Source organism: Fundulus heteroclitus, unplaced genomic scaffold (genome assembly GCF_011125445.2).
Source record: "Fundulus heteroclitus isolate FHET01 unplaced genomic scaffold, MU-UCD_Fhet_4.1 scaffold_53, whole genome shotgun sequence".
NCBI classification, from domain to species: Eukaryota; Metazoa; Chordata; class Actinopteri; order Cyprinodontiformes; family Fundulidae; genus Fundulus; species Fundulus heteroclitus.
The window spans coordinates 1,351,648-1,377,578 of NW_023396956.1; the positions used below are offsets into that span (position 1 = coordinate 1,351,648).

The 25,931-nt window shown below is 44.2% G+C and overlaps 1 protein-coding gene across 4 annotated transcripts in view; it reads right to left on the minus strand.

Moving 5' to 3' along the window:
- Positions 1-529: 529 nt before the first annotated feature.
- The window catches only part of glsb (glutaminase b), a 33,099-nt gene continuing 7,697 nt past the window's right edge, over positions 530-25,931 (minus strand). For 2 of the 4 annotated variants that reach the window (XM_036132603.1, XM_036132605.1), the window contains 14 exons: positions 24,319-24,398; positions 23,352-23,515; positions 22,117-22,175; positions 16,505-16,537; positions 16,358-16,416; positions 14,922-14,988; positions 12,399-12,449; positions 12,115-12,291; positions 11,894-12,025; positions 9,051-9,143; positions 2,235-2,296; positions 1,385-1,461; positions 1,246-1,309; positions 530-1,170 (listed from right to left, as the gene is read on the minus strand). In XM_036132603.1, coding sequence (XP_035988496.1) covers positions 1,023-1,170; positions 1,246-1,309; positions 1,385-1,461; positions 2,235-2,296; positions 9,051-9,143; positions 11,894-12,025; positions 12,115-12,291; positions 12,399-12,449; positions 14,922-14,988; positions 16,358-16,416; positions 16,505-16,537; positions 22,117-22,175; positions 23,352-23,515; positions 24,319-24,398 — 1,266 coding nt within the window. In that variant the 3' untranslated portion in view covers positions 530-1,022. Of the gene's footprint in view, positions 1,171-1,245; positions 1,310-1,384; positions 1,462-2,234; positions 2,297-4,404; positions 8,219-9,050; positions 9,144-11,893; positions 12,026-12,114; positions 12,292-12,398; positions 12,450-14,921; positions 14,989-16,357; positions 16,417-16,504; positions 16,538-17,250; positions 18,327-22,116; positions 22,176-23,351; positions 23,516-24,318; positions 24,399-25,931 lie in introns of those variants that run through there. The other 2 variants (XM_036132606.1, XM_036132604.1) reach the window with 2 other exon arrangements.

The window sequence follows — 25,931 nt, forward strand, 5'->3', positions numbered from 1 at the left end:
TGCAGACTCTTGGTTTAAGATATTTTTTTAAATAAATTACGTTGTTTTAGGTTTAACTTCCTGCTCGTCTCTCCTGTGATTTAAATGATGCTGCGGTCCCCATGGAAACCAGCTGCTCTGCCTCCCGCATCATTTTTACCAACAAACCCGAGACCTCAGCGATGGTTTTAAACAAACTGTTGGTTATTTCTGTCATCTGGCCTCTCTTCTTCTGGGGTTTCAGCCTCGGCGTCACAAACCTGCAGCTGTCTTCTTCTTCTGTGAATCTGTCTGTTTCCCAGTAAAATCTGAGCGTTTGCCGTTTGTTCCTCTATACCTGGACGAGTGAAAAAGGTGTTCTTTAAAACTTTAAAGCTTCATTTAGGGTTTGTCTAATAAAAGGAATCCCTCAGCATGACGCCGCCACCACCGTGCATCGCTGTGGGAATAGTTTGGTTGAGCCGACACAAACCGCCTCCTCTGTAATCTGCTTCCTGATTTCAGGTAGAGGTTTACCTTCAGACAAAAAAAAAAAAAAAAAGAGTCCCAGTGCAACCAGAAAGAAAAACAACTTTACTGTAAATGTAATAAATTACACAAGCATCAGTCTCTGGACAGCTTTCATACTCTGTGAAGTCTCTGAAACGACGCCGCCGGCGTAAATTACATTCGGGGTACAATCTTGGTCTGACGCCGGCGCAGCGACCGTCAGAGAACAGCAGCTGCAGAGATTGCTGCAACAATTCACACCAAAACTGAACACGGCTCACAAACGCAAAGGTCCGGTCAGGGGGAAGGACAGCTAGTGAAACAACAGAACCTAAACGGAACGTTAACTTGGTCTGGCTCCCAGCTGGAGCTGATAGCGGTGTGAATATACTGATGCTGCATCGCTGCTCAGCTAAGCTGCTCACACACGTCACACGGGGATAAATGCTGAAACACAAAGCAGAGCTACTATCTAACTCATCACAGAAGCCTGAGTGCTGAAGGTCTTCACAGAGGACCACAGGTCCCCTGCAGAAGCCTGGAGGACAGCCGGTCTACAGGAGGCTGTCCAGGTTCTTCTCGCCGCTCGTCTTGTCATCAGAACCGTCGGGCGGCGTGTACTTCTCCTGGTACCGCTGCAGAACCGCCACCACGTCATGGTGGCCGAACTGCACGGCTTCGTCCAGCGGCTTGTTCCCCCATCTGAGCAGAGGAGACAAGGTGGTCAACCAAACAGGAGATCTTCCAGAAGATCCACAGCTGGCAGCTCGGACTCACCTGTCCTTAGGTACTGGGTTCACCTTGCAGGCCTCCAGCAGGAAGCGCACCACCTCCAGGTGTCCTGGAAGCAGGCAGAGGAACACAAACTGTCTGGTTCTGTTAAATCATGACTGGACCGGTTCTGGTCTCAGCTCACCTTCAGCTGCGGCCACATGGAGCGCCGTCCTGGAGTCGTAGTCCCTCTGCTCCATGTCCATGGACGACAGAGCAAACCTGAACACGCAGATTTTTACAATTTATTATCGACTTAGGTCCAAACATCACAAGTCCCGGTTCTGGACTGCTCAGTGTCCACAGTTCAGCTCCACTGGAGGTCCAACTGGTTCCTCAGCAGAAGATCAGCATCTGCTAGCATCAAAGATCAACCAGATGCTAACCTGGACCCAGTTAGGGGTTCCGACACCAGCAGTGGACCTGGATCCTTCTACCGGGTCAGAGAGGTCCGATGCTGCGTTCTTCCTAATTCAAGTGGCTAGTTTGGGTCAGTTGGCTGAACTTTGGACCCATCTGGGTATTCAAGCACCAGGAAAACGACCCAAACACAGAACCAAACTGGTTCTGGAAGGACCATGGAAAGTCGGGTCAGCACCAAGAAACCGCCGGTTTAAATGGACTGCAGCGGTTCTGCCCAGCAGGCCCAACAGCGCCACTGAGGAGGAACAAAGATAAATATCTGAGGGACGTACGTCTACATCTGAGCCTGCGGGTTTGGACCAGAGAAGGTTCTTAATTGATTCTAACTCCTGCATAAGGGTCTTGCTTTAAAACCAAAAATCAATCACTGGAAAAAAGAATAAAAAGTCCAAATTAAGGAGAGTTGTGCCTCTGAATGTGACGTGGAGCTGATTTTCTCCCTACTTTTATCTATATGAGCTGAATGACGCACAGAGCTGCCCTGTTAACGCGCTCATGCCTCCTTTCTTCATAAACTCTGATTTAAACACATGTTGGACGGACTCTGTGGGGAAAAAGCTGCTGCAGCTCACCTCCTGAGGGCGGAGACGTCTCCGGTGTAGGCAGCAAACAGCAGATTGATGACAGACTTCACCTGAGGACAGAACCAGAGACACAGCGTCTGTAGGGAGGTCTACGGCTGCAGAGTCCCTGCAGGCTTCCAGCTGCAGCTCCTCTGCTTACAGCAGCTGCTGCAGAAACGTGGTGCAAACCGAACCCCAGCTGCTGAGTTAAAGCTGTGATCCTGTTAAAATCATTCTGAGATCTATGCAGCCGGATCAGTGGAGCAGGAAGGTCCTGGGTTCAAATCCCTCAGGTTTGTATCTGCATGGTTATTTATCTGCATGCTGCCGGTGACCATTCAGGGCGTCTCCTGCCTCTCGACCAATCACCTCTGGAATTAGACTCCAGCCCCTCCAGCATGGAAAGGCAGCTAGAGAGCATGGATGCATTATTGGCTATTGGCACTGTTATGGAAATATATAATCAGTTTTTGTATTAATGGTGTATTTTACTTTTAGCAGTAAAAGTTCTAACTACTATAGTTAAGCTGTGTGTCCTGGAGTCTGCAGGGTCACTCGAGGCTATAAATTCACCCAAACAGGCGAATCAGTAAGAGTCACATGAGGTTTATGGAGGGTAACCTTCAAGAAGGTTTATGGTTTAAAAGCTTTTTTTATTGTTATATGTTTATCTTGGTAGAATCCTAGAAACACCTGGTCAATTAATTAAAAGACAATTCCTTATTTGACCCTGGAATGTGGATCCGTTTTGTTTGTGAGAAAACAATACAGATAGAATAAGTGTGTATGCAGCTCCTGGGAATTCTAATTGTAATAAATATATGTATATTTAGTGTTTTGTCTCTGATAATTGTTTTCTTCCTTTGCTGCCGAATCTACGACCGGGAGAGGCGGACATTAGTGAATGAGACAGGAAGTACTAGAGGCCGCCTCATCAGCACTGTTGCTTATATGTAAATATATCGGATCATATTATATATATAAACAATTTTAAAAAGGAAATGTTTAACTTGTAGCATATTATTAAGATGTTTTCTTCAAGTAACAGATCAGCGAGGTGTGTCTGGTGGGGGGGGGGGGGTGCTTAGGCTGCTGGAGGATATCAGGGTCTGTTTCTCTATGCTGTTTTTAAAGTGCTTTATAAATAAAGTTCTACTGTACAGATCTGAAGTCTTTCTGGAGGACAAGGAGACGAATATCTGATCTGACGGTTTCAGCAGAATTTAACCAAAGGAATTTTAAATTGTTTATTCCAAAAAAAAAAACAAAGCAACTGGACTTGTTTTCCGTAGTTGAAGACGTTTCGCTTCCTCTCCAGGAAAAAAGTCTGGAGTAATGTGGAGTAACAAGCTTTATACTACTGCCTAACAAAGGCCTGTAATGGCTTAGATAACATGCAGATTCAACAGAAACAGGACCACCCCTTAGTAATGGGCGATCGTTAAAGATATTAAGGCAGCAGATTGGACAGAAACTGGTCCACTCCTCTGTAACGAGGAGTCGTTAGGGTCGTTATTGTCTTAGCTTAAAGGAACAATGTTTTGATCACCCGAATGAGGGTGAGAACTGAGGTGATGATTGGCCGGAATTAATCCTATAGCTGGATTGTAAATTTTAAATTGTTTAAATTATTAAAGGAATTGGTTAACTTGCTTTTTAAAAGTGCCAATAATAATAATTTAACTTTATTGATCTCACAATGGAGAAATTCACTTCTTCATCTTAACCCATCACCCTGGGGAGCAGTGGGCTGCCACTGTGTGGCGCCTGGGGAGCAATCAGGGGTTAAAGGTCAGCCACTCAGGGACCCAGAATGGCAGCTTGTGGGAGTTGAACTCAGAACCTCTGGGACCAAAGCTCTGTGCTCTAACCACTAGGCCACCACTCCCCCATGTAATAACCACCATTGTTGGGTTACCATGGTAACAAGCTTGTGTTTCTTTACCATTTCATGTCAGCAAATGACCAATTACAGCTAATTAAAATTGGCCCCTGTGGAAATGGTCAGCTGTGGCGGGGCTCCTAGCAGGACGAGGGGCCCCTCACCACGATCACAGAGAACTATTGAAACCCTGAGGCCCTCACTAAAACCCGGCAGAGACCCCCCCCCCCCTTTCTGGATGACGGTTTATAGCCCAGCTGAGTCTGCAGGTTGCTCGTAATGAACAAAAGAGGAAGCTGATGGATAAGTGCTTTATTTTATTTCATACATGAGACAAAAATGGCAAAAACAAGAAAAAGAAAATGAACTTTCACCGTCATGTCTGCCAGAGATGAGCGAAGCTTCAACCAGCAGACAGGAGAGTTCATGGACTGATGGAGACTTTTCACACAGAATCACAAACATAAAACAATGATGTGAACTTGGAAATGTGAGGTTTTGACTTTGTTTCACATTTATTTCATCCCAACGATCAGCAAAGCTTTGCTCGTTAAGTTCGACCCAATCCACAACCTTAGAGAACCTCACACTTCCAGCCCAGCCTGTAGGGGTAGTGATCTTTATTTTATTTTATTTAAGTTGTCTCTGTAGTTTTCATTTTACAAAGAAAAAAAAAAGACGTTCAGCACAAGAATCAACATAAAACAAAAGAAATGCATGAAAGGTTTCAAAGACGTTTAACAGTCTTTACAAAACTGAGCATGCAAGAAAAAAAGGACGAGAATTCAGAGAAACAAATGAAACCATAAAATAACACGAGCAGAAACAAAAAAAAAGATGATTTTAATGGGAAACAATCAGTAGAAGATTCAAAAGCCCCGCTGTCATTAATTTCATGCGTTTAAAATCACATGTTGGGTATTAAGAGACGATCAGTGAGATCCTCATCGCTGATTGGCTGGAAGGAGACGCAGCCAGTGTGACATCACTGCCCCTCAGATTTAATCCCAAAAACACAAAGAGTTGGAAATTAAACATCTAATTTCCTTCCAAGAAAGTCATCCGTTTATTGGCTCTCTTTAAGGCTTTTAATCGCAGCAGACTCTGCAGACAGGGCGTTCCTCAGGGATCAACCCCTGGAGCCCTTATTATCTTATATATAATAAACCTTTCACAATCTCCTTAAAATTCATTTCTAAGTTGATGATATTATGTTGCATCACACTTTATATTGTCAGAAGTTTGGGAAGTGAGAGAAGTCATGTAAACTAATCTACGGAGCTAATTTACATTCCAGCGCGACATTATTTCATTTATTTGTGGTTTTTGACCCAAACCAGGAGGAACTGAAGCGTCAGCTCGACGGTAGGAAGGAACACAAATATCCTCCTTACTTTTTTTTCTTGGAGCTGCTTCTTTGTACCAGGATTATTGTAAAAGGTTAAAAATGTATTTCCTGTTGCGATACTGGACCAAAAGCCTCGTCTCAGCACATAAAGGCCAAACAGTTAAACTGCAGGAAGCTCACCTGACGGTTCAGAAAACAGCTCAATCTGTTTCTGTTCAGTTAACTGGTGATTTAATTTAATTAGCTGCCACAAACAGGGGAAACATCTTTAAATGTTAATTTTGGCACCGTTTTAAAGCTCCACCTAAAAAATAAAAGAGACTAAATTTGTGCTTCTCTCTCAGAAACAACACCCTGCATTTTATTAACGTCTGAGCCGACTGTCAGACGGACAGTTTAGTTTTTCTAAAGCTCTTTTCCTCTGAACTGCATCTTGTAGTGTTGTTGTCTCTTTATACAGAAATATACAAACTTGTTTTGCACATTATTTAAATCTGTGGCTGCCACTTTTTAAAACTAATTGGTTTTTCTGATGTTGTAATTTTGCCCCTACAGCACAGCATTTTATGCTTCTTTTTTATATTTTCACTTTGAATCTGTTTCCATCTGCCATCCAGTCCCCACTGTCATTTCTATTTTATTCTTACATAATTTCATTTGTAAACAGTGGATAAATATAATTTAAACTTAAAATATAGAGAAGAAGTCTCCTAGACGATGGGACTGAGATGCTAAAACGTTGATTTATAAACCGCCTGCTGATGCCGGCAGATGTTATCCTAAAAAGCCAAATCTGTAACAGGAAATAAGTCTAAAAGGGCATTAATGCAGCCGAGGCTTTTGAATTATTCCACCTAAAGAAGAACAGACAAAAATAAAATCAAAGAGAACAATATGACAGAAAATGAACTTTTTTTTTTTTTTACATGAGATTTTTGCTCCACTCTGAGCTTTAATCCTTTAATCAGCTAAAACCAGCAGAACCTGCAGGACCCGGCTGGTCCCAGCCGCTGCGGTCCCTACAGGAGCCTGAAGGCGTCGCCTCACGCGCCCAAAATAATAAAACTATTTACAGCAGCTGCTGCGTACATTCAGAACGGCTCAGATAATACTGACAACGCTGCAGGAATCAAACCAGGAAAAAGGAGAATAAAAACCCAGAGGATGAAGAAAACAGCAGCAGCTCCTCCTTTTCTCGCGGCTCGCTCCTGTACTTGATGCCGAGCTTTGGTCAGTTAGCGCTGATCCTGGTGGAGGATCATGGGAAATTAATATGTGGTCATGCTGTGTTGGTGCGAATCCCTCCTGTCAGTGTTTAAAGCGGCCTCAGGCTGTTTGGTGCAGACCGACACCAGCATGCATGAACTAATGAGACGCTAGAGAACCCGGCCGTTCTTCCCTGGAACGCCGTCAGCTCCACCAACGCCATCAGCGCCATGAAGCAGAAACACTTAAATGAAGCGGTTTTATGTGTATTGAGCCACCTTTCCATAAACAGCCGTCTAGAAACTAAAGGATAATTTCCTCATTTTAAATAACTAAACCTAAATGTTGGCGCCGGGGACCAATCTGGGGCCAAGGGTCTGGCTCAGGGGCCCCATGTGTGGAGTTGGTTGGTTGGTGGAGCTGCTGGAGCAGAATCTAACCTGCAGACCCGTCCCAGGCTCCGTCTCCGGCACCACGCTGGGCCCAGAGCCGGGTTTATTCTACGGAGCGGGTTCTGGACACGGATCACATTTACCTCCATCAACCAGTTAGACTCAGTTTCATAAAACGGTTCCTGGAACACGCAGACGTTAAACTTCTCTGTAGATGAAAAACCTCTGACTGACTGAAGGAACGCAGACCGACCGGACCAGGACCGGACCAGAACCAGGACCGGACGGCGGCGGTTCCCCTTAAGCTTTAAAGCCCAGTTAGTGTCGGCGACGGCGTTTAAATCAGAACTTCTGCACCAAAGCGTCGGCTTTGAAGAGCGCTGACCCGGACCGGACCAGAACCGGACCGGACCAGGACCTGCAGCGGTCCACGGCCCAAACAGAACCTTTTGGATCAACAACTGCACCTTCTCAGAAACTAACACTGCATGATGTTTTATTTTTGGCATTTCATAGTTTTAAAATCTTTTCTCCAGCAAACTAAATTAAAAAAGGGAAGATTTAGTTTTCTTAGTTCTGCATCTAAAACTTTCCCAGCGTCACTTTAACGCTTCATGACATCATGACCTTCTAACACTCGTCGTTTTGTGCAAATATGATTTAAATCTTCCTGGACGCCTTTCTCTCTCCTCATTGGCTGCTTGTTTTGTTTTATCCTCCTGGAGGCGGAGCCTCAGACGCCGACCCGTTTTACAGAAACACATAAAAATCTGACCCTGCAGAACCGGGGATGGGGGGGGGGGGGGTAACGTGTCGCTGAAGCAGCGCCTGAAGATCAGATCTCTGAGACAGAAGTGACCCGATATCAAAGTTCAGAGCAAATATGAACCAAATAAAAGAATAATAATAATAAAGTTCCCCCGGCCCGTCCAAACAGTAACGGCTTCACAAGCAATAAATAATCCTGGACATGTTATATATATAAATATTTGTGTGAGGAGCAGGCGGGCGGCGAGCTTCACTCGCCGGCTTTGTCCATCCTATAGACTACGGTGGTGGAGCAGTCCTGGTCGCTCTCTGTGGGAGACACTTTCTTCCACAGGGGCGCTTTCAGCGTGAGCTCCTGTTGGAGGCTCTCGTAATCCATGGCTCCAAAGTTCTGTTGCTGTTTTGATCGACACGGATAGTTCGTTAGTTTCATGCCTGCTGGGCTTGTTGCACAAAATAAAACCCAGAGATTATTTAAATTATTATTAAAGACGTTTCAGCCGAGGAGGAGCTGGAAGGGGAACGCACATCAGGAGCGCCGCCGCAGCTCGTTAGGCCTTAACGAGCAGAACATCAGAACCTCAGAACCATCAGAACCAGAAGCGGTTCTGAACAGAACAGGCTCAGGTTCTGGTTTCTGACGTCTGACGCCTCCGGCTGTGCGTTGCCTTTACTCTGAACTCGGTTCCTGAAGCAAAGAGCGACGCTGTGGTCAGAAGCTTCCATGGACTCATCAGAAGTTCTGCTTACAGGCTCAGATATTTGGACCGACGGTGCTGCTGCCCGCCGGCTGAAGGTCCGCTGGGTCGACGTTCTGGAGGTGAGGCACGGCGGTGGCAGCACCATGCTGCGGGGAAACAGCTGATATCTGACAGCTGGACCCGGCTCAGATCCAGACTGGTTCTGGACCGCATAAATCAGGCTAGCATCAAGCTAGCATCAGGCTTCAGGCTTCTTTAAGGACTGCCAGGCAGAACGAGCCCAGAACCTCGTGGACGGACCCAGAACCGGCCCGGTGTATGTAAATATCTGAGCCTGTATGCAGAGTTCTGATCCTGTCTGGATGGTGTTGGTCCGGTCCAAATGAACCTCAGGAAGTCCAGCAGGTGGACGAGCTTCACGGCCATGAGTGGATGGAAGCTTCTGACCGCCGGTCCATCTGGACCTCTGACCGGGTTCTGCTGCGCCGTCTAACCTCCTGCTGGGCCCAAACCCGGCGGCGGCCTTACCCTCTGGTCCCCTCCCTCCCTGCGCGGGTCGTGCTTCTTGGTGAAGTGTCTCAGGTTGTCGTAGTTGTGGAAGTTGAAAAGCTCCACCAGGTCCTGAAAAGACAAAAAAAACCCAAAAACCGGGTTCACAGCTAGAAACCATCAGAACTCACCAGAACTCCCGCTGCAGCGACTTCCTGCTGAAGAACGGGAGAAATCAGAGCCGGAGCGCGGCGCCGATCATTAACTGAGCTCCAGTTACTCTTTAACTCATTTACTACGGGCCTCAGTTAGCAGAAGCTGGTGTAGAAGAACCCAAACGGATCAGCAGACTCCGGGTGACAGAACCGTGACACCAGCAGAACCACAGCGGAACGAGACAGACAGGAATCAGGGTGCTGCAGCGGCCTAGTCAAAGTCCAGAGGCCACAGAACCGTCCAGCTGCTGCTGGATCAGGGCTGCGTTCAGTTTTAGATGTTCTCTCACTTCAGACGCCATTCTGAACAAAACTTTGAAGGTTCTTGACAAAAAGCCTTTACCTCATCTTTATTATAACAACATTTTAGATTTTGAACGTCATATTTTTGGATATGTGAATTGCTTTTAAAGTTTTAAATGGACTTGCTCCTCCTCCTCTAACAGGTTGCAGAAGCAGACAAACGTTACTAGAACAGCTTTAACCAGAGGAGCAGTTATGGAAGGCACTGCTAGCTCATGTTAGCAGCTGTGCAGCCTACATGAGTCTTAAATCTCCTTCAAACTTTAATTAAACTAACCAGACGTGTTCACAGGTGAATTCATCTGTTTCCTTAGACCTGTTAACCTGATTTTATTGTGATTTTATGTTGTTCTCTCCTGCAGCGTCTCGTTTAATGTTCACCGTTCTTACCTGCCGTAGGGCAGCGCACGCAAGTTAGCCGCTGTGCTAATTCTGGTATATTTACATTGATGCTTTAAGCCAGGGGTGTCAAACTTATTTCTATATGGGGCCAATTTGGCGCCTTTAAAAAGGGCCGGTTGCATATATATATAGATGAGACTTTTCATTACATAATTTCATTCCAGTTCACATAGAAATATAAAAAAAGCACAGTAACAAAAGTAGCGCCTCAGGCCCAGTTTATCTGCAAAAAAAAGTTGATATTGGTTACACTTAGAGCACTGCAAAAACGGAACTAAAAATAAGTTACATTTTCTTGAAATGAATGCATTTGTCCCTGATTTGAGCAGGTAAATAAGATTATCTGCCAATGGAAAGAGTATTTTTACACCTAAAATAAGATAATTAGATATAATGCACTTGAAATAAGTTGATGGATATGAGTTGTTCCTATTTTAAGTGCAAAAATCTTATTGCATTGGCAGATGATCTTATTTACCTGCTCAAATAAAGTACAAATACACTAATTTCAAGAAAAAATTACTTATTTTTGTTCTGTTTTTGCAGTGAGGAGGCTCAGTTTTAGCCACTTTATACACTTTAAAGGCATCACTGTTTGATTGTACAGAAATATAATCTTTTAGATTTTGATAGTTTTATTAAGTTTTCTTTTCTTAAGATGATTTTTAAATGCACAAACAATATAGCTCCAGCCATACGCTGTCCTTTTGTGACAAAAATAAATACACGGTGAGTTAACACTAGGAGAGCAGCGGGTGGCGACTGTATAGCAGAGGGGCGCAAAACCACTTTTAGACATTCAAGTTTCTCAGTGATAGGGATCCGTTTTTAGAATGATTTACCAAGGAAATAAAAATAGAAACTGACCTGAAAACATTTAATAGAAAGGTGAAACATTGGCTGAAAGAAAACCAAATATGTGAACATTGAGTCATTATGATTATGTTGGATGTGAGGTGTTGTTTTGTGTAATGTTGTTAGGATTGTGTAAAATGTTAATGGTTTTCTTTTATAATGTATTTTATATATGATTGTGCAATGTGAGCTACGTTTTAGGAAAATGTATTTTATAAAGGCCTGACTGGGTACTGGGGTTGCAAATTAGCCTATAGGCTAGAAACCTTTCATGCAACACATCTACACATTTTGTTATGGCTCTGCCTATTACAATTATGAATGTAATAATGTGCGCTGCATTGTCCCTGACAAATATACTAATAAAAAAAAATAAAAAATAAAAAATGCCTCTACCTTATGACATGATATGCCTTTTTTTGGCTCTTGAGGGCCGGATAATTTACCTTGATGGGCCGGATTCGGCCCGCGGGCCTTCAGTTTGACACCTGTGCTTTAAGCTGACATGCTGATGAATGTGCATCGTCCTATTTCTAATAAATAAATAAATAGAATCGGGTCCTATTCTCCCTGCTGCCCTCTGGAAAGAGGTTCTGCACCATCCGCTGCAGGTACTCCAGGTTCTGTAAAAGCTTTTTCCCTGCTGCCATCAGACTGTTGAACTGCTGAAGTACAAAAGTGTACCACACTAGATTCGCTGATTTGCACATTGTATCGTATCCTGAAAAATTGATGCTGCACCTTAACCGGAAACGCACTGCAAAACTGTGTACAATGCAACTGTCTACTTAAATCACTGCTGCACCCTACTGCATATTTGTCTACATTTGGTTTACATTGTTTACATTTCAACTGCCTACTGTTCACTGCTGCACTTTATCCGGAAGTAAATTGAAATTTATCCTGTAAGTGACTGCGATTGACCACTGCACTTTATCCTGTACTGTAAATTCACTGCAAGGTATCCTGTAGAGTTACTGCAATATTTCTGAGCTGTGTGAAAACGAAATTTCGTTCTGTATGCACTCTGTGTATACAAAATGACAATAAAGAAAATCTAAGTCTAAGTCCAAGTCCTGAACACCAGTTGGCCGGTTCCGTCCGTACCGTGCAGAACTGAATCCCTCTGACCGAGTTGCCCAGCTTGTCCAGCGGCGGCGACCAGCACATGATGCCCATCACGTTGGGGACGACCAGCAGGATGCCGCCGGCCACGCCCGACTTGGCGGGCAGCCCGACCTGCAGGGGGCGACAGAGCGGCGGTCAGACGTGACGGCGAGAGCCGGCGGGGCGAGGCGGGGCGAAGCGGGGGGGGGGGGCGTGCTCACGTGGAAGGCGAACTGTCCGGAGAAGTCGTACATCCCGCAGGAATGCATCAGGCTCAGCGTGTTCCTCACCGCCTCGGGGCTCAGAACGCGCTCGCCTGTGATTGGACAGATGCCGCCGTTGGCCAGGGTGGCCGCCATGACGCTGGCGCTCTCGCAGGTCACCTCGATGGAGCACAGCTGGAGACGCAGAGAGGAAGAGCCGTGAGGGAAAGGAGGCGAGGGGAACCGGGTCGAGGGGAGCAGCAGAACCTCAGGAGGTTCTGGAAAGGTTCTGCTGGACTCACCTGGAAGTACAGGTCCAACACGGACGTCATGTCGGTTCCTTCAGGGAAGCACTGCAGACAGAACGGATCGACGTTAAACAAGCAGGTCCGTGTTTCACAATCAGAACAAACGGGTCTCAACCGGACCGAACGTTCATCAGAGAAGGAAACCAGAACCTGAAGAAGAAACAACATGAAGCCTTTAACTGGCTGTGGCTCAGGTTCTGCTGCGGCTCATTTAAAGGTTCTGCTGTAGTTCTGCTAGAGGTTCTGCTGTAGTTCATCTAGAGCAGGGGTGTCAAACATACGGCCCGCGGGCCGGATCCGGCCCGCCGAACAATTTAGTCATTATCATTATAAAAAAAAAAAAAAAAAAAAAATTATTATTTTTTTTTTTCCAGTGTCCTGTCTGGCAATGTGGCAATAAAATGCCACAAAGAGCTCATCAGATTTGACTTTCACAAGTGGACAAGATAAAAGGAAGAGAATGATAAAACAATTATTGAAAAAAACATGTACTTTGTTTGATTGAAAATATACAGTTCCTAATTTGTCCACGAGGGGCGCTGTGTTTTAATCAGCAGATTAAGCTTCAGGTGTGGAAAAATTCAAATCATTTCTTAATTTTTATCTGTTTGATGTATTTTGTCATGTAGGACAGTGTTTTTAAGTTCCAAAAAATGTGAATAAATGTTTTTCAACATTGTACAATCACTGTGATCAGTTCTTATGCATAATGCACTTAAGTAAATGTTTACCTGAGTAAATGTATTGTTGAAATTGCACATACTTTTCTTAAAAACGCTGAGGTTATTCATAATATATTGTGTAAAAGTTAAATTAACTTAATATAAAAATCAACAAGTCCACATTTATTAGTTCTATTTAATCTTGCAATGAGTTTACTCGTGTGGCCCTCTAGAGATCAGATTAAGCTGAATGCGGCCCCTAAACCAAAATGAGTTTGACACCCCTGGTCTAGAGGTTCTGCTGCGGCTCATTTAAAGGTTCTGGCTGGACCTTATATAGAGGTTCTGCTGTAGTTCCTCTAGAGGTTCTGCTGCGGCTCATTTAAAGGTTCTGGCTGGACCTTATATAGAGGTTCTGCTGTAGTTCCTCTAGAGGTTCTGCTGTAGTTCTTCTAGAGGTTCTGGCTGCGGCTCATTTAAAGATTCTGGATGGACCTTGTATAGAGGTTCTGGCTGTGGCCCGTCTAGAAACCGGTCCTGCACAGGCTAACGGACTCTTGGCACCATACGGGCTGTGATCACTGGGCGGTACCGCCTCGACTTCTTAACCAGATCTCGTTCGGGCCGACTCTGCTGTTTGGTTCTGGTTCTGGTCGGATTCCCGTGTCTGGACCTCTGGGTCTCCTCTGCGACCTTCAGCGTGCACGGGGAGCATCTGCAGAACCGGGCCTCGGGCCGACTGGCTAAATATTACATTAGCATGAAGATGCAATAAACCTGCCAATAATAACGGAGCTGCAGGCAGAATATTGCTACGCTGACCTGGAGGTGACGATATATTCTCCAAATGTATTATTAGAGACCAGTGGTGTCCAACCTGTGGCCCGGGGGCCAACTGTGGCCCTCAGGATGGTTTTGTGCGGCCGCCTGACTGCAGGTCCAGCTGAAGCAGAGGGACTCTTTTGCAACACAACGATTTCTCCTTGTTTTCATGTTTTGTTTCTGTAAAAGTCTCAGAATCAGATTCCAGAGACTTTTACTCAAGACTCGGCGCCTGTTAACGAAGCTGACTGAATACGGCAGGTCGGGAGGGACGTTCTGGTTTTTCACCGGCTGAAACATCTCGATATACAGCGATGCCAACAGGAAGCTCCTGGTTCTTCTCTCAATGCAAAAAGGAATTATCGCATTTCCCGGACTATAAGGTGCATTAAGAATCCTTAAATCTTATCTTAAACTGATGGTGCTCCTTATCTATGATAACCGTTGTGCTTACTGACTGATTTATGGTACAATGAGCTCAGAAATCTGTTAAAATGTGTAAATATGACTGCGGTTAGGAACAAAGCCGCTCTGCTCAGTGGATATTAGGAGCATTACGGTACACTGTGTCACTACCTGAGGACCCCTGAGCTGTCTACCAGACTGCCTGACTGTAATGTCTAGTCTAGAAGTGCATTCATGTAAGGCAGCTAGCACCAATAAACCTAGTAAGTTAATTCAATATAAAAGTTTATTTTGACCTCATGTTAGGAACAAGAAGAATATTTAATGCGCCTTATGGTCTGAAAAATACAGTAAAAGAAAGTAAAATTTTCTTAAAATGCGTGTATTTGCCTTTGATTTAAGGAGGTGAATAAGATAATCTGCCAGTGGAATACGATTTTTTGCGCTTAAAATAGAAAAAACTCATCTCCATCTTATTTCAAGTGCAGTAGATCTAAAAAATACTTTACCTGCTCAAATCAAGGACAAGTTACACTCATTTCAAGAGAATTGTGCTTTTTGTCCCCTTTTTTACAGTTGTGACCAATGAAAGTAGGACAGTAAAGTGTCACTGAGGGCAGGGACAGACCTTTTTCTCCTTCAGGTAGTATCCGATGGCGAAGTTTCTATCTCCTGACTCGCGCTCCGACTGGAATCTGTCACAAAGAGCAGAGAGCTACCGTTACACGAAGCAAGGAGGCGCTTGCACGAGGTTGGCGGATATCTCTGGCATCCTGGTGGAGCAGCGCGCTCCGCCATCATGAGGCGACGCTGTAACACGAGCCTCAGATGTTTAACAGCAAAGCAGCCGGCAGCCTGCAGAGGAATTTAAACCAGGAAAAGCTGAGCCCAAAGGTCTGTTTTCCAAAAATGCATAGTCGTACTTTATGAGGCATTTCTCAACTTGTACGATTCCTAATCTGCTGATCTGTTATCAACTAACATAAAAGTCCTGGAGGATGATGTGGAAATTTGAGAGTAAATTATTCTGCGCCAGAATGAATGAGGTTTAAATGCCTAAAAAAATAATTGCCTAAAAAAACCTGAGATGTTTACATACAAAACATTTAACTTTTGCTGTAAAGAAGGAAATAAACAATAAGTTGTAACTACATCTTGGTTACATCTATAGTCAGTTTGGTTTCCACACAACAAGCAGTTGAGAAGTTAGACATGTTTAGATTGAAGAAAATAAGTAGTTTTTGTGCCATTTTTGGCAAAATTTTTGAAATTTATTCTTGAAACTGAAAATGTGGAGTATTATATATTTGGTAGACAGTTTTGCAGATTAAGATCTGGACATATGATACGTTATTGTTGCTAAGGAGCTCAAGGCGCCTTGAATGAGGCTCACATAAAATATTTAGATGAAAAAGAGGATGGAACCATAGAAATGGCATTAAAAACATAAGTTAATGAACTGAAACTCACGTTTTACCAGAATAAGATTAAATAAAACGGGAAAAGATAATCATGTTTCTTTTGATAAAGAAAGAGGAAATTAAACATTCATAAAGTAAAATTAAAGAACATAGGAGAGAAAAAGTAATGAAAATGTTTGAAATGCAAAAATAACCTTAAAAAATTACATTGAATTGAGTTGGTGGCCTGAATCGCTCCAAAGTTGGGTTTAAACAAACTGAGCAACTAACTGACTGAAAGTCCTGCTTTAAGACTGAAAACTAAATCTGACGCTTCCTCCTCTGGTCGATTATCAGCTGCAGGTTTAGTTTTCAGACGACATGAATTACGAGCCGACACGACGCTGGTTCAGCGTTTTTTTACGGCAGTCAGAGTGAAACGGATGAAGCAGCAGCTGAAGGCCTTTGGAGAAGCTGGACGTATCGATCGGTTCTGCTTTAAGAGCTTCAATCAACAGGATGTTCTGGGCTGTACTCATAGTTTCCCTGCAGTAGCAGACGGCTCCATTAAAGACGGCTTCATCAGTCGCTGTGATCGATAGCGCTGTCACAAGATGAATCTTAGAAAGAGAAACCGGGAAGACGTTTAAACTGAGAGACTCACGTGGCGTTGCTGAAACCAACGTATTCATTTCCTGCCATCTTTTTCAGAAAGTTCATGACCTGCAGGAAAAAGCCGGTTACTGATACGACGCCGAATAAAAAGGGGGGGGGGGGTGCAGAGGGACAACTATAGGGTCCTTTTACTCACATAGTCAAATTTCTCTGCGTTGCTGGCATGGTGCTGTGAAGAGAAGAGAAGAAGAAGACGGTGAGAGCAGCAGGAGGCGCAGCAGAGGAAACTAACTGCTGACAGATTTGATCACAAAGACCTAAACAATGCAACTTCGCCTCAATAAAGGTGCAATTTCTTATTATGATTGGCTTGCACATATGAGTTGCAAAGAAAATAGTCTGTCTGCAGCTGAAGGGAGATTTTAGTAAACAGCTAATCTAAAATACACCTGATTTATCTTGGTTTTAAATGAGTGTGCATCGTGTGCAGGTGTCTGCTGGGTTTCTGCATTATTTGTTATGATAATGCACGTGTGGATGCACTGAAGAGGTTATCAGCCCAGAGAAAAAAGATCAAAAAAAAAAAAACAACAGATGGAGAAGAGGATGGGAAAGAGGGAGGAATGGCCCTCGCTGTTTCTGATGCTGCCTCAGAGAAAAAAAACACAGCAAAAAGAAAAACTGCACACATGCACATTTAAAGTGTTACGCATTCAGAGAAAAAAACTCTACTATCTCCACATTGGATGGGTTTGTTAACTGGACTGGGTCTATTAGAGTCCGTTTCAGGCTGTTGTCTAAAGTGTGTCACAGATGGAGGTGTTAAACAGTCACTACATGGGTTTCTACGGAGCTGATTGGAGGAGAGGACAGCCAGAGAGAGGGGGGGGGGAGTCGGGGACGGGGGGGGGAGAGAGATATGGAAAAGGAAGAAAAAATTACCAACGTCATTTGACCTGCAGCAGCAGTCATTATTTCCCACAGTTCCTACGTCTGAAAAATATGCAACATACACACAAACAACAACAACAACATGTAGCCTTCAAGCAGCATGTAACAACAGTTTGGGGCCTGGGCGACACCCCCACAGTCATCCAACCGGCTACAGGCTAAACATCTCCTCAAGATTATCAAGTAAAGCAAACACACATTTTAATGCAATAACAACTGCTAGTTTTCTATTGCTGCAGATGCTAAACAGTACTTGGAGGAGGAAGGGTCCCAGCTGAGGGGCTGCATACATTAAAGGGTCAACACGTGTAAAAATGTTGCATTTATTGGTCTAATTACAACATTTATTCTGTCACTTAAATCTAAACTATTAATTATTTCAGTTGTATTATTTATAGATAACATTATCTTGACCAGGATTTATTGTAAATTGGAGTTGTATATTTAATTATTTTGATTTTGAGTCACTGATTAGCAGAAATAAATCAATAAAATAAATAAATGCTACGTTTCTGTATTAGTTTGCAGAGTTTTATAGAAGCGAGCCGATAACGGCGGGTTAATTAGTCAGGCCATCTGCTCTGGGTCACCAGCCTTCACCAGTTGTATTTTTAAAAAACGGTTTTATCTTAGAAGTGATGGGTGGGGCTCTTTTAGCTTAGTTTTACACTGGGATTGATCTGTGGTTAGGCCAGCTGAATGGCAGTGAGCAGCAGCAGGTAGTTTGCCACCTTCCCCGGCATCTCAGGATTTTAATCTGCAGGAACGGTGTGATTAAGTTTGTAAAGCGCAGCTTTTTAAATCCGTGGCACACCCTGACCGGACAATGGCTGATGAGCAAGCTAATCCCTGTTAGCAACACAAGCTAACAACGCATTTATTTACTTTTTAAAAATATGACATATAGTACAACATGTGGGCATGATTTCATGTCATAGAACAGACAGCTGGAAAATAAGAGCAAATATTATGCTTTTCATACATGTCAACCATATTGGATTTTGAGGTCTTGGCTGATATGACGCTCCAGATATGTAATGACAGAATTTCACCCTTAGAGGGCGCTTCAGATGATTTTCCTCAGTGGGAACGTTTAGGTGTCAAACTAATTTCTATATGGGGCCACTTTGGCATCATGAAGTCATTAAAAGGGCCGCTTGCATGTGTAGAAACGATACTTTTCATTTCATAATTTCATTCCAGTTCACACAGTAGTATAAAAAACCCACAGTAACATAAAAGTAGCACTCTTAGGACCAGTTTATCTGCAAAAAAAGTTGATATTGGGGTGAGTTACACTTACAGGAGGCACAGTTTAGCCACTTTAAAAAGATATATGCCTTTTTTTTTTGCCTCTCGAGGGCCGGATAATTTACCTTGAAGGGCCAGATTTGGCCCGCGGGCCTTGAGTTTGACACCTGTGGTTTAGACCCTTGGAGTTTAAACATAACTCAGGTTGAACACTGTTGTGCTCAGTGACCAGGCAAGAAAGCCCAAAAATGATGCAGCTTCAAACTGTAAAGGGACATGTTGGCTTGTTGTACAAGTGCAATTTGGTGATTTAATGAGACCAAAACAGATAGTTGGCAGGTAAACAATTTGTTGGTGAAAGTACAATTTGTTGGTGGTTTATGTGGTTTTCAGCAGCCAGGTCTGGGTTGGAGGAAAAAAATAAATACTTTTTGACTTTTGTGGGTTTCTCAAGTGTTTTTTTTCCCCTGACTGGTATAAAATATATATTGTTGTTTTCCGCAGGTTTGATGGATGAGTTCCCTGCAGGACATATCGTGCCTCAGTGTCATAAATAGCATGAAAACAGATGAGTAACCTGTCAGACCAGACCACTGTGAGCACAGGAGTAAAACTGCTTGAAGGCTTCTGATTATATAAACAGGTTGAAGAGAATTTTAGGAATTTAGAAAATCCAGTTTAAACTTGTTTTTTTTTTTCTTTCACAGCCTAAAGGGACAACCTTCTGGGAAACTTGTTGTGCTGATAATTAAATAGCTTTATCAGATTGGTTTCACTCCATCTGCAGCAGGAAACTGCTGATAAGAGCTGAGAATGTGAGCAGAAGCTGCAGCTTTAACACTATGATGGTAATTCTAACGCTGCACTGCAGGATTTAACAGAAAAATACCAGACAGAGCGTTATCATTTATAGCAGCTGTAGCTGATGTCATAGATTTTCTCAGAAAATTTTGCTTTTCCAAAATGTTCAGACTTGAGAATTTCAACACCATGGAAACATAATTTTACTGGGTAGAAACCCAAGTCTGACTAATTACATCAGACATAGCAGTTGTTTTTAAGATTACAGCCAGTGTTTTAGCTGGGGGACACCAAAAGACCTGTGGTTACGCAAGCACAGGGATCAGTTTTACTGTTGAGACAGTTTAGCACCAAAACCAGTTTAGCTTTAAAGCCAGTTTAGCTTTAGCACCAGTTTAGCTTTAGGACCAGTTAAGCATTAAAGCCAGTTTAGCTTTAGCACCAGTTTAGCTTTAGGACCAGTTAAGCATTAAAGCAGTTTAGCTTTAGCACCAGTTTAGCTTTAGCACCAGTTTAGCTTTAGCACCAGTTTAGCTTTAGCACCAGTTTAGCTTTAGCACCAGTTTAGCATTAGAGCCAGTTTAGCTTTAGCACCAGTTTATCATTAAAGCCAGTTTAGCATTAGAGCCAGATTAACACATAGATCAGTTTAGCATTAAAACTGGGGAGGGGTGGCCCAGTGATTAGAGGAGTATGCTAATGCTCTAAAAAGGTTGCAAGTACCCAGTTTGATCCCTGCAGCCTGCCACTATGAGTCCCTGAGCAAGACCCTTAAAGCCCAGATTGCTCCCTGGCCACTGTAATAATAAAAGCTGCCCACTGCTCCTTAAGGGATGGGTTAAATGCAAAAAATGTTGTTGGACTTTACAACTGCATTCACACAAAGATTTCTTCCTCTTCTTCTAGCCAGCATTAGCCTAAGTGCCAGCGTTAGCCTAAGGACCAGCGTTAGCCTCAGGGCCAGCGTTAGCCTCAGGGCCAGCGTTAGCCTCAGGGTCAGCGTTAGCATCAGGGCCAGCATTAGCCTAAGTGCCAGCGTTAGCATCCAGCGTTAGCCTCAGGGCCAGCGTTAGCCTAAGTGCGAGCCTTAGCCTAAGTGCGAGCCTTAGCCTCAGGGCCAGCGTTAGCCTAAGGGCCAGCGTTAGCATCAGGGCCAGCGTTAGCCTAAGGGCCAGCGTTAGCCTAAGGGCCAGCGTTAGCCTCAGGGCCAGCGTTAGCCTCAGGGCCAGCGTTAGCCTAAGGGCCAGCGTTAGCCTAAGGGCCAGCGTTAGCATCAGGGCCAGTGTTAGCCTAAGGGCCAGCGTTAGCCTAAGGGCCAGCGTTAGCCTAAGTGCTAGTGTTAGCCTCAGGGCCAGCGTTAGCATCAGGGCCAGCATTAGCCTAAGTGCTAGTGTTAGCCTCAGGGCCAGCCTTAGCCTCAGTGCGAGCCTTAGCCTCAGTGCGAGCCTTAGCCTCAGGGCCAGCGTTAGCCTCAGGGCCAGCGTTAGCCTAAGGGCCAGCGTTAGCCTAAGTGCTAGTGTTAGCCTCAGGGTCAGCGTTAGCATCAGGGCCAGCGTTAGCATCAGGGCCAGCTTAGCATTGGGACCAGTTTACGTCAGCCATGTTTTGAACCTTTGGGCCTTAACATGCACTGAACAACAAAAATCATTTAAGGCTTGTTTAGTTTTGTCGAAAAAAACCCAAACGGTTTGATTTATCCATTTTCTGCAAATATTTTGTGTTTGAGGATAAATAGATGAATATGAAACAAGAGAGCTGGCCTCATTTCCAGGTATTTACATCCAAACTTAGTCTGGCCAGGATGCCATAGATGAAGTAAACCCACAGTGCTTCACTTTCATTAGAAGTCAAAACAACATTAATGTCGTAGAGTTTAGCTGTAAAAGTAAAAAGCATCAAAGTTTTATAAATCAGGGAAAGAACGGAGACTTAGAAAATGCAGAGTCATTGGTTGCCATGGTGAGCAGGGTTAAAGGGCGTACTTTCCTTCTGAAATGTTGTTTTCTGTCTAAATCAGTGCAGAATTTAAGCTGTGAGAGAAATACCTGAAAGTAAGAGTTAAATTGTTGATCTGCTGTTTCATATTCATCAGGAAATTAAAAAGTTATACTGGTCTTTTTGTCGCGTTTAAACACTGACAAGAAGTCTTTGGCTTAATTCAGGTCGGTGTCTCTCCATACGTCCCACCCAGATGATCACCAATTATAAAACAGAAATCCTGATCTTGTGCTAAAAATTAGACTTTTCAATGTAAATAAAAGCTAATAATTCCCTACTGGTGCCATTTTTAAAGAGAATCTAAATTCTACGCCTTCAGACTGGACATAATCAGCATTTAATCCAGGTTTGTGTCTCCTTCAGTGACTGAGGATGTGTTTAGCACCAACAGACGGCTGCAGAGACATTCCTGTTATGCTTGTTTTCAGAGGGTAACGATAACCGTGCTGAGGCCTCTAAACGCCCCACAGCAGCGTCTGAGTTGTTGGTTGCATTTATAACCAGGAACCCGGCAGGCTGCGGCCTGGAAATGCTACAAGAGAGTCAGAAAGAGCCAAGCTAAGCGGGAAGCCTCCTGTCTGCAGGCTTAAAGCAGCAGAGAAAGTGCTGACAGGAGTCCAAATGGGTCGTTTTAAGCCTGAACTAGTCTCATCTGCAACAAACATTTATGTTTAGTTTCCATACGATGGGGCAGCTCACAGATACCCACCCTTTAAAGACATTTTCTAGCTAATGTTTCACAGGAAAGGACCAAACCGCTGCAGTTTAAGGAGAAGAGAAAACAGAGGAAAGTGCAGCTGCTTTTACCTGAATGAGCGACGTGCAAACGATAGCGCCGGCGTTCACCATGGGGTTGTGGGGCTTATCTGGAAAGACAACAGGAGCTCGGTTAGCGTGATCATAGACCATACATGTGCTGCAGAACCTTTTTAATAAAAAAAAGGCATAACAGGATTTATTTTCCACCAGAAACTCACAGCAAGCAGCATTTCTGCCTGTTTCAGCCATAAAATTAGGAACACGGTTTAACAGCCAAACAAGCCAGGTTTCCACCAGCAACCTGCTTTATTTATTATTATTACTATTATTGTGTTGTCAGGGGCACTGAGCACCAAAAACACACCCAAAGATCACCAAATGCTTTAATCTTCTGCAACGCCTCTTACTGATCAACCTTCTTTTATCCAGAAATGGACCAACTTTCCCCTCAATAACACTAATGAGATAAAAAAAAAGGTGATTATGCGTTTAAAGATTCAGAGCGCCTGGTGAAGAACGTACAGAGAAGCTCTGGGTCAATTTTAATCGCCTTTCCTGATTGCAAATACAAAAGAAAGACAATCACAGAGTTTCCTGAACTAAAGATAAATAATATAAAGCTCGGTTATATAAAGCCTCTGCAGTGTTTAAAGTGGGTTTGCCTCCACATGGAAGGGAAGACAGTTGCAGCAGTGAGATAATCTAATTTTATTACTTGCTTTAGAGTTTATATAATCATACATAGCATTAAGTACAGTTCAATCAGTTTAATACATAGACTTGCTTGTTGGTTGCACTTTATGTTCAACAAGGATTGATGTCCAAATCAACTAAAAGCTGTTCTCTTGAATAATATTCTGATTTATAGAAACATTAAAAGTTCTTGTTTTAAATAGTCTTTGTTTACAAACATCTTTATTTAGACGCCATTTTTGTTGCTTGTGGTTAATGCGGAGAAAAGTCAAAATTGCAATTATGGTTTAAATATATTGTAGTCAGAGCGCAATAATTTCTGCTCTGAGTTTAGATGCTGCGGGTGTTTTAGCAACTAATCTGCACAGCGAGGAAACAAAATGATCTGTTGTTTGTATATGTTTAAAAAGACATGATAAATTAAACTGGGGAAAAAAAAAAAAAAAAATCGCAATTAGACTATTTTCCAAAATGGTTCAGCCCTAGCGAAACCGACCAATCAGAAGCGGTGCAGCTCGTTCCAGCCGGTTCCTCTGAGGAGCAGCAGCGTTCCTGCAGGAGTTCCACATAAAAACGCCTCGGCGTCTCACCGTCTTCGTTCAGGAAGAGCTTGTTGAAGCGCAGGCCGCTGGGCTCCTTCCCGATGAAGCTGTGCACGTACTCGGTGCCGTGGTGATGAACCGCCACGGCGTACTTCAGCGGCTTCACGCACGACTGCAGGCAGAAGGGGACCTTGGTGTCTCCCACGGTGTGCCTGGAGGAAAGGGGTCAGAGGTCAGAGCGCCGTTAACTGCAGGAAGAGGCCAATAAAACCCAGTTACAGCTTCTAAACACAACACGTCTATCTTTATGGAGTCGATTTTCCACGAACTCCTGGAGCCAATCAGGGAACAGCGTCATGCGCACACCTCCGTTAATCATTAATCGTCACCGCAGCCAATTATCTCTCTGCACAGGTTCCCCCCGTTTCAGGGAAAGCGGCGCCGTTAGCCATGAAGTCCAATGTCTCGGTGTCAGAACACGACGTCCTGCTCTGTCCCAGACTATGGAGGACTTTGTCTCTATGTGACCCACTTATGTCCAGCCGTTAGCAGCAGCGTCAGGTCTGCACTGCAAAAACGGATCTAAAAATAAGTAAAATGTTCTTAAAGTTAGTGTATCTATCCTTGATTTGAGCAGGTTAATAAGATTATCTGCCAATGGGATGAGTATTTTGAGCCTTAAAATAAGATAATTAGACATCCTGCACTTGAAATAAGATGATTGAGATGAAATGTTCTTATTTTAAGTGCAAAAATCTTATTCCATTGGCAAATCATCTTATTTACCTGCTCAAATCAAGGACAAATACATTATTTTAAGAACATTTTACTGATTTCTAGTTCTGTTTTGGCAGTGTGGAAGCATCAGCCGCTGTGCAAACATGCTTACAGCCTGAGATCTTTTCTGTGTGAGGCGTGAATAAATTCTGCTTTCTGGTCACATTAAAACACAACCGGACCTCCTTTTCCTCACAGGGCAGCCTGAGAAACAGCGGGTCGGTGCTGGAAGTCTCACCTCTGTCCGTCCACCGTGCACAGAGAGACGGCCCACAGGTCCGGGCTGAACTTGGCCAGCTGAGGAATGTAATCTGCTACCTGGAAGAGAGAGGCAAGGCAGCAGTGAGAAGGCGGCTCAGCGCTGAAGGTCCAGGCACCTCTAACACCAACAAACACGAGTCACCGTCCGTCTGCAGGAAGAACAATCCACTCTGAGACGCTCAAAAGCCGCTGCTGGGAAAACTAAGCACACCCAGGGAGGTTTCAGTCAGGAGCTGGACTTTGACTAGGCCGTTGTGATGCTTTCTGCTGCAGATCAGCTGCTGCGTCTGGGACCACGGTTCTGTTGATGACCCGGTTTGGATTGACAGATGGACTCACATCTGAGTCCAGAACACTTTGGTCCACAGGAGGAGATCATGATCCAATCAGAAACCAGCTAGGAGCCCAGAACCTGAGGCTACATAAACAGGTCCAGATTCTCATCCCTCCACCACCCGACAGCTGGTGCTGATCTGCTGTGTCTGGTTCCTCCATCATGGTTCTGTCCATCATGGTTCTGTCCATCATGGTTCTGTCCATCATCTCTGGTCTCCTCGGTCCAGAAGTCTGGTCCTTCCTCCAGGTGCAGTCCTGCTGCCATCTTGGTTCTGGAGAGAAGAGGCTTTCTCCTTCAACCCTTCCTGGATCAGGCCTGTAGAGTCTGAGGTGGAGCTCCTGGTTTCTGCTCATTTCTCTGAGCTTCCTGCTCTGAGGTTGGGCTGAACCTGCTGGACGTCCATCCTGGAAGCCTCAGGGTTCTCCTCTCTGCAGGAAGATGGACTCAGATGGTCTGGAGATGACCTTATCCAATGAGAGTGCTGAGGTCTTGCGGCGGCATCAAGGGTGTGCTTAGTTCTCCAGACAGCGTCACCATTTTGGCTTCATTGGTCTCTAATAACGAAGGATTTTGAGTAATTTTTTGTGCACTTCAGGTTAAAGGCATACTATGCAACATTTTTCAGTTAATTAATATGTTCCATACCGTTTTGGATGATTAAATGAGTCATTTCAGGTTGAACTAAGGTTTTCTCGGCCGCCCTGGTGGTCTGTGGGGGAAATACCGCACTTGCAATTGCAGGAGCCCTCGGCCCGCACAGAAGTCTGGTGCATCGCGAGAGTCGGTCTTGCTTTACGGCGAGAACTGCTACACGCCCGCAGTGAAAGGCGTGCTCGTTGCTATTGCAGTGGCGATATTTGTGCAGTTATCATGGCGGAACCAGCGAGAAAACAGAGAAAGCCCATGTTGGAGCAGGTAGGAAAGAGGAAAAGGGCTCTGGACAGAGAGAGGAGTCGTACACGGTGAACATCGGGCAAGCTTTTTCTGAATGGCGAGAGCTAAAAGAAAAAGAAGGCTGCAAGGCTGACACGGACCTCGCGTTTCTGTTGATGTGATTGTAAGTAACATTGGAATGGTTTCTCTCTCTCTGTGTGCATGTTCATACCTTCACTGTGTTAGTCATTGTTTGTACTGACGTTTTTTCCACTTTTCATTGTTCGCCTGTCTGCTAAGCTCAAAACAACCACGCCTGGGTTGATGGAGAAACCAGAACAGCTGAGCATCTTTATGACAGTGCACTTTTACTTTCGCCC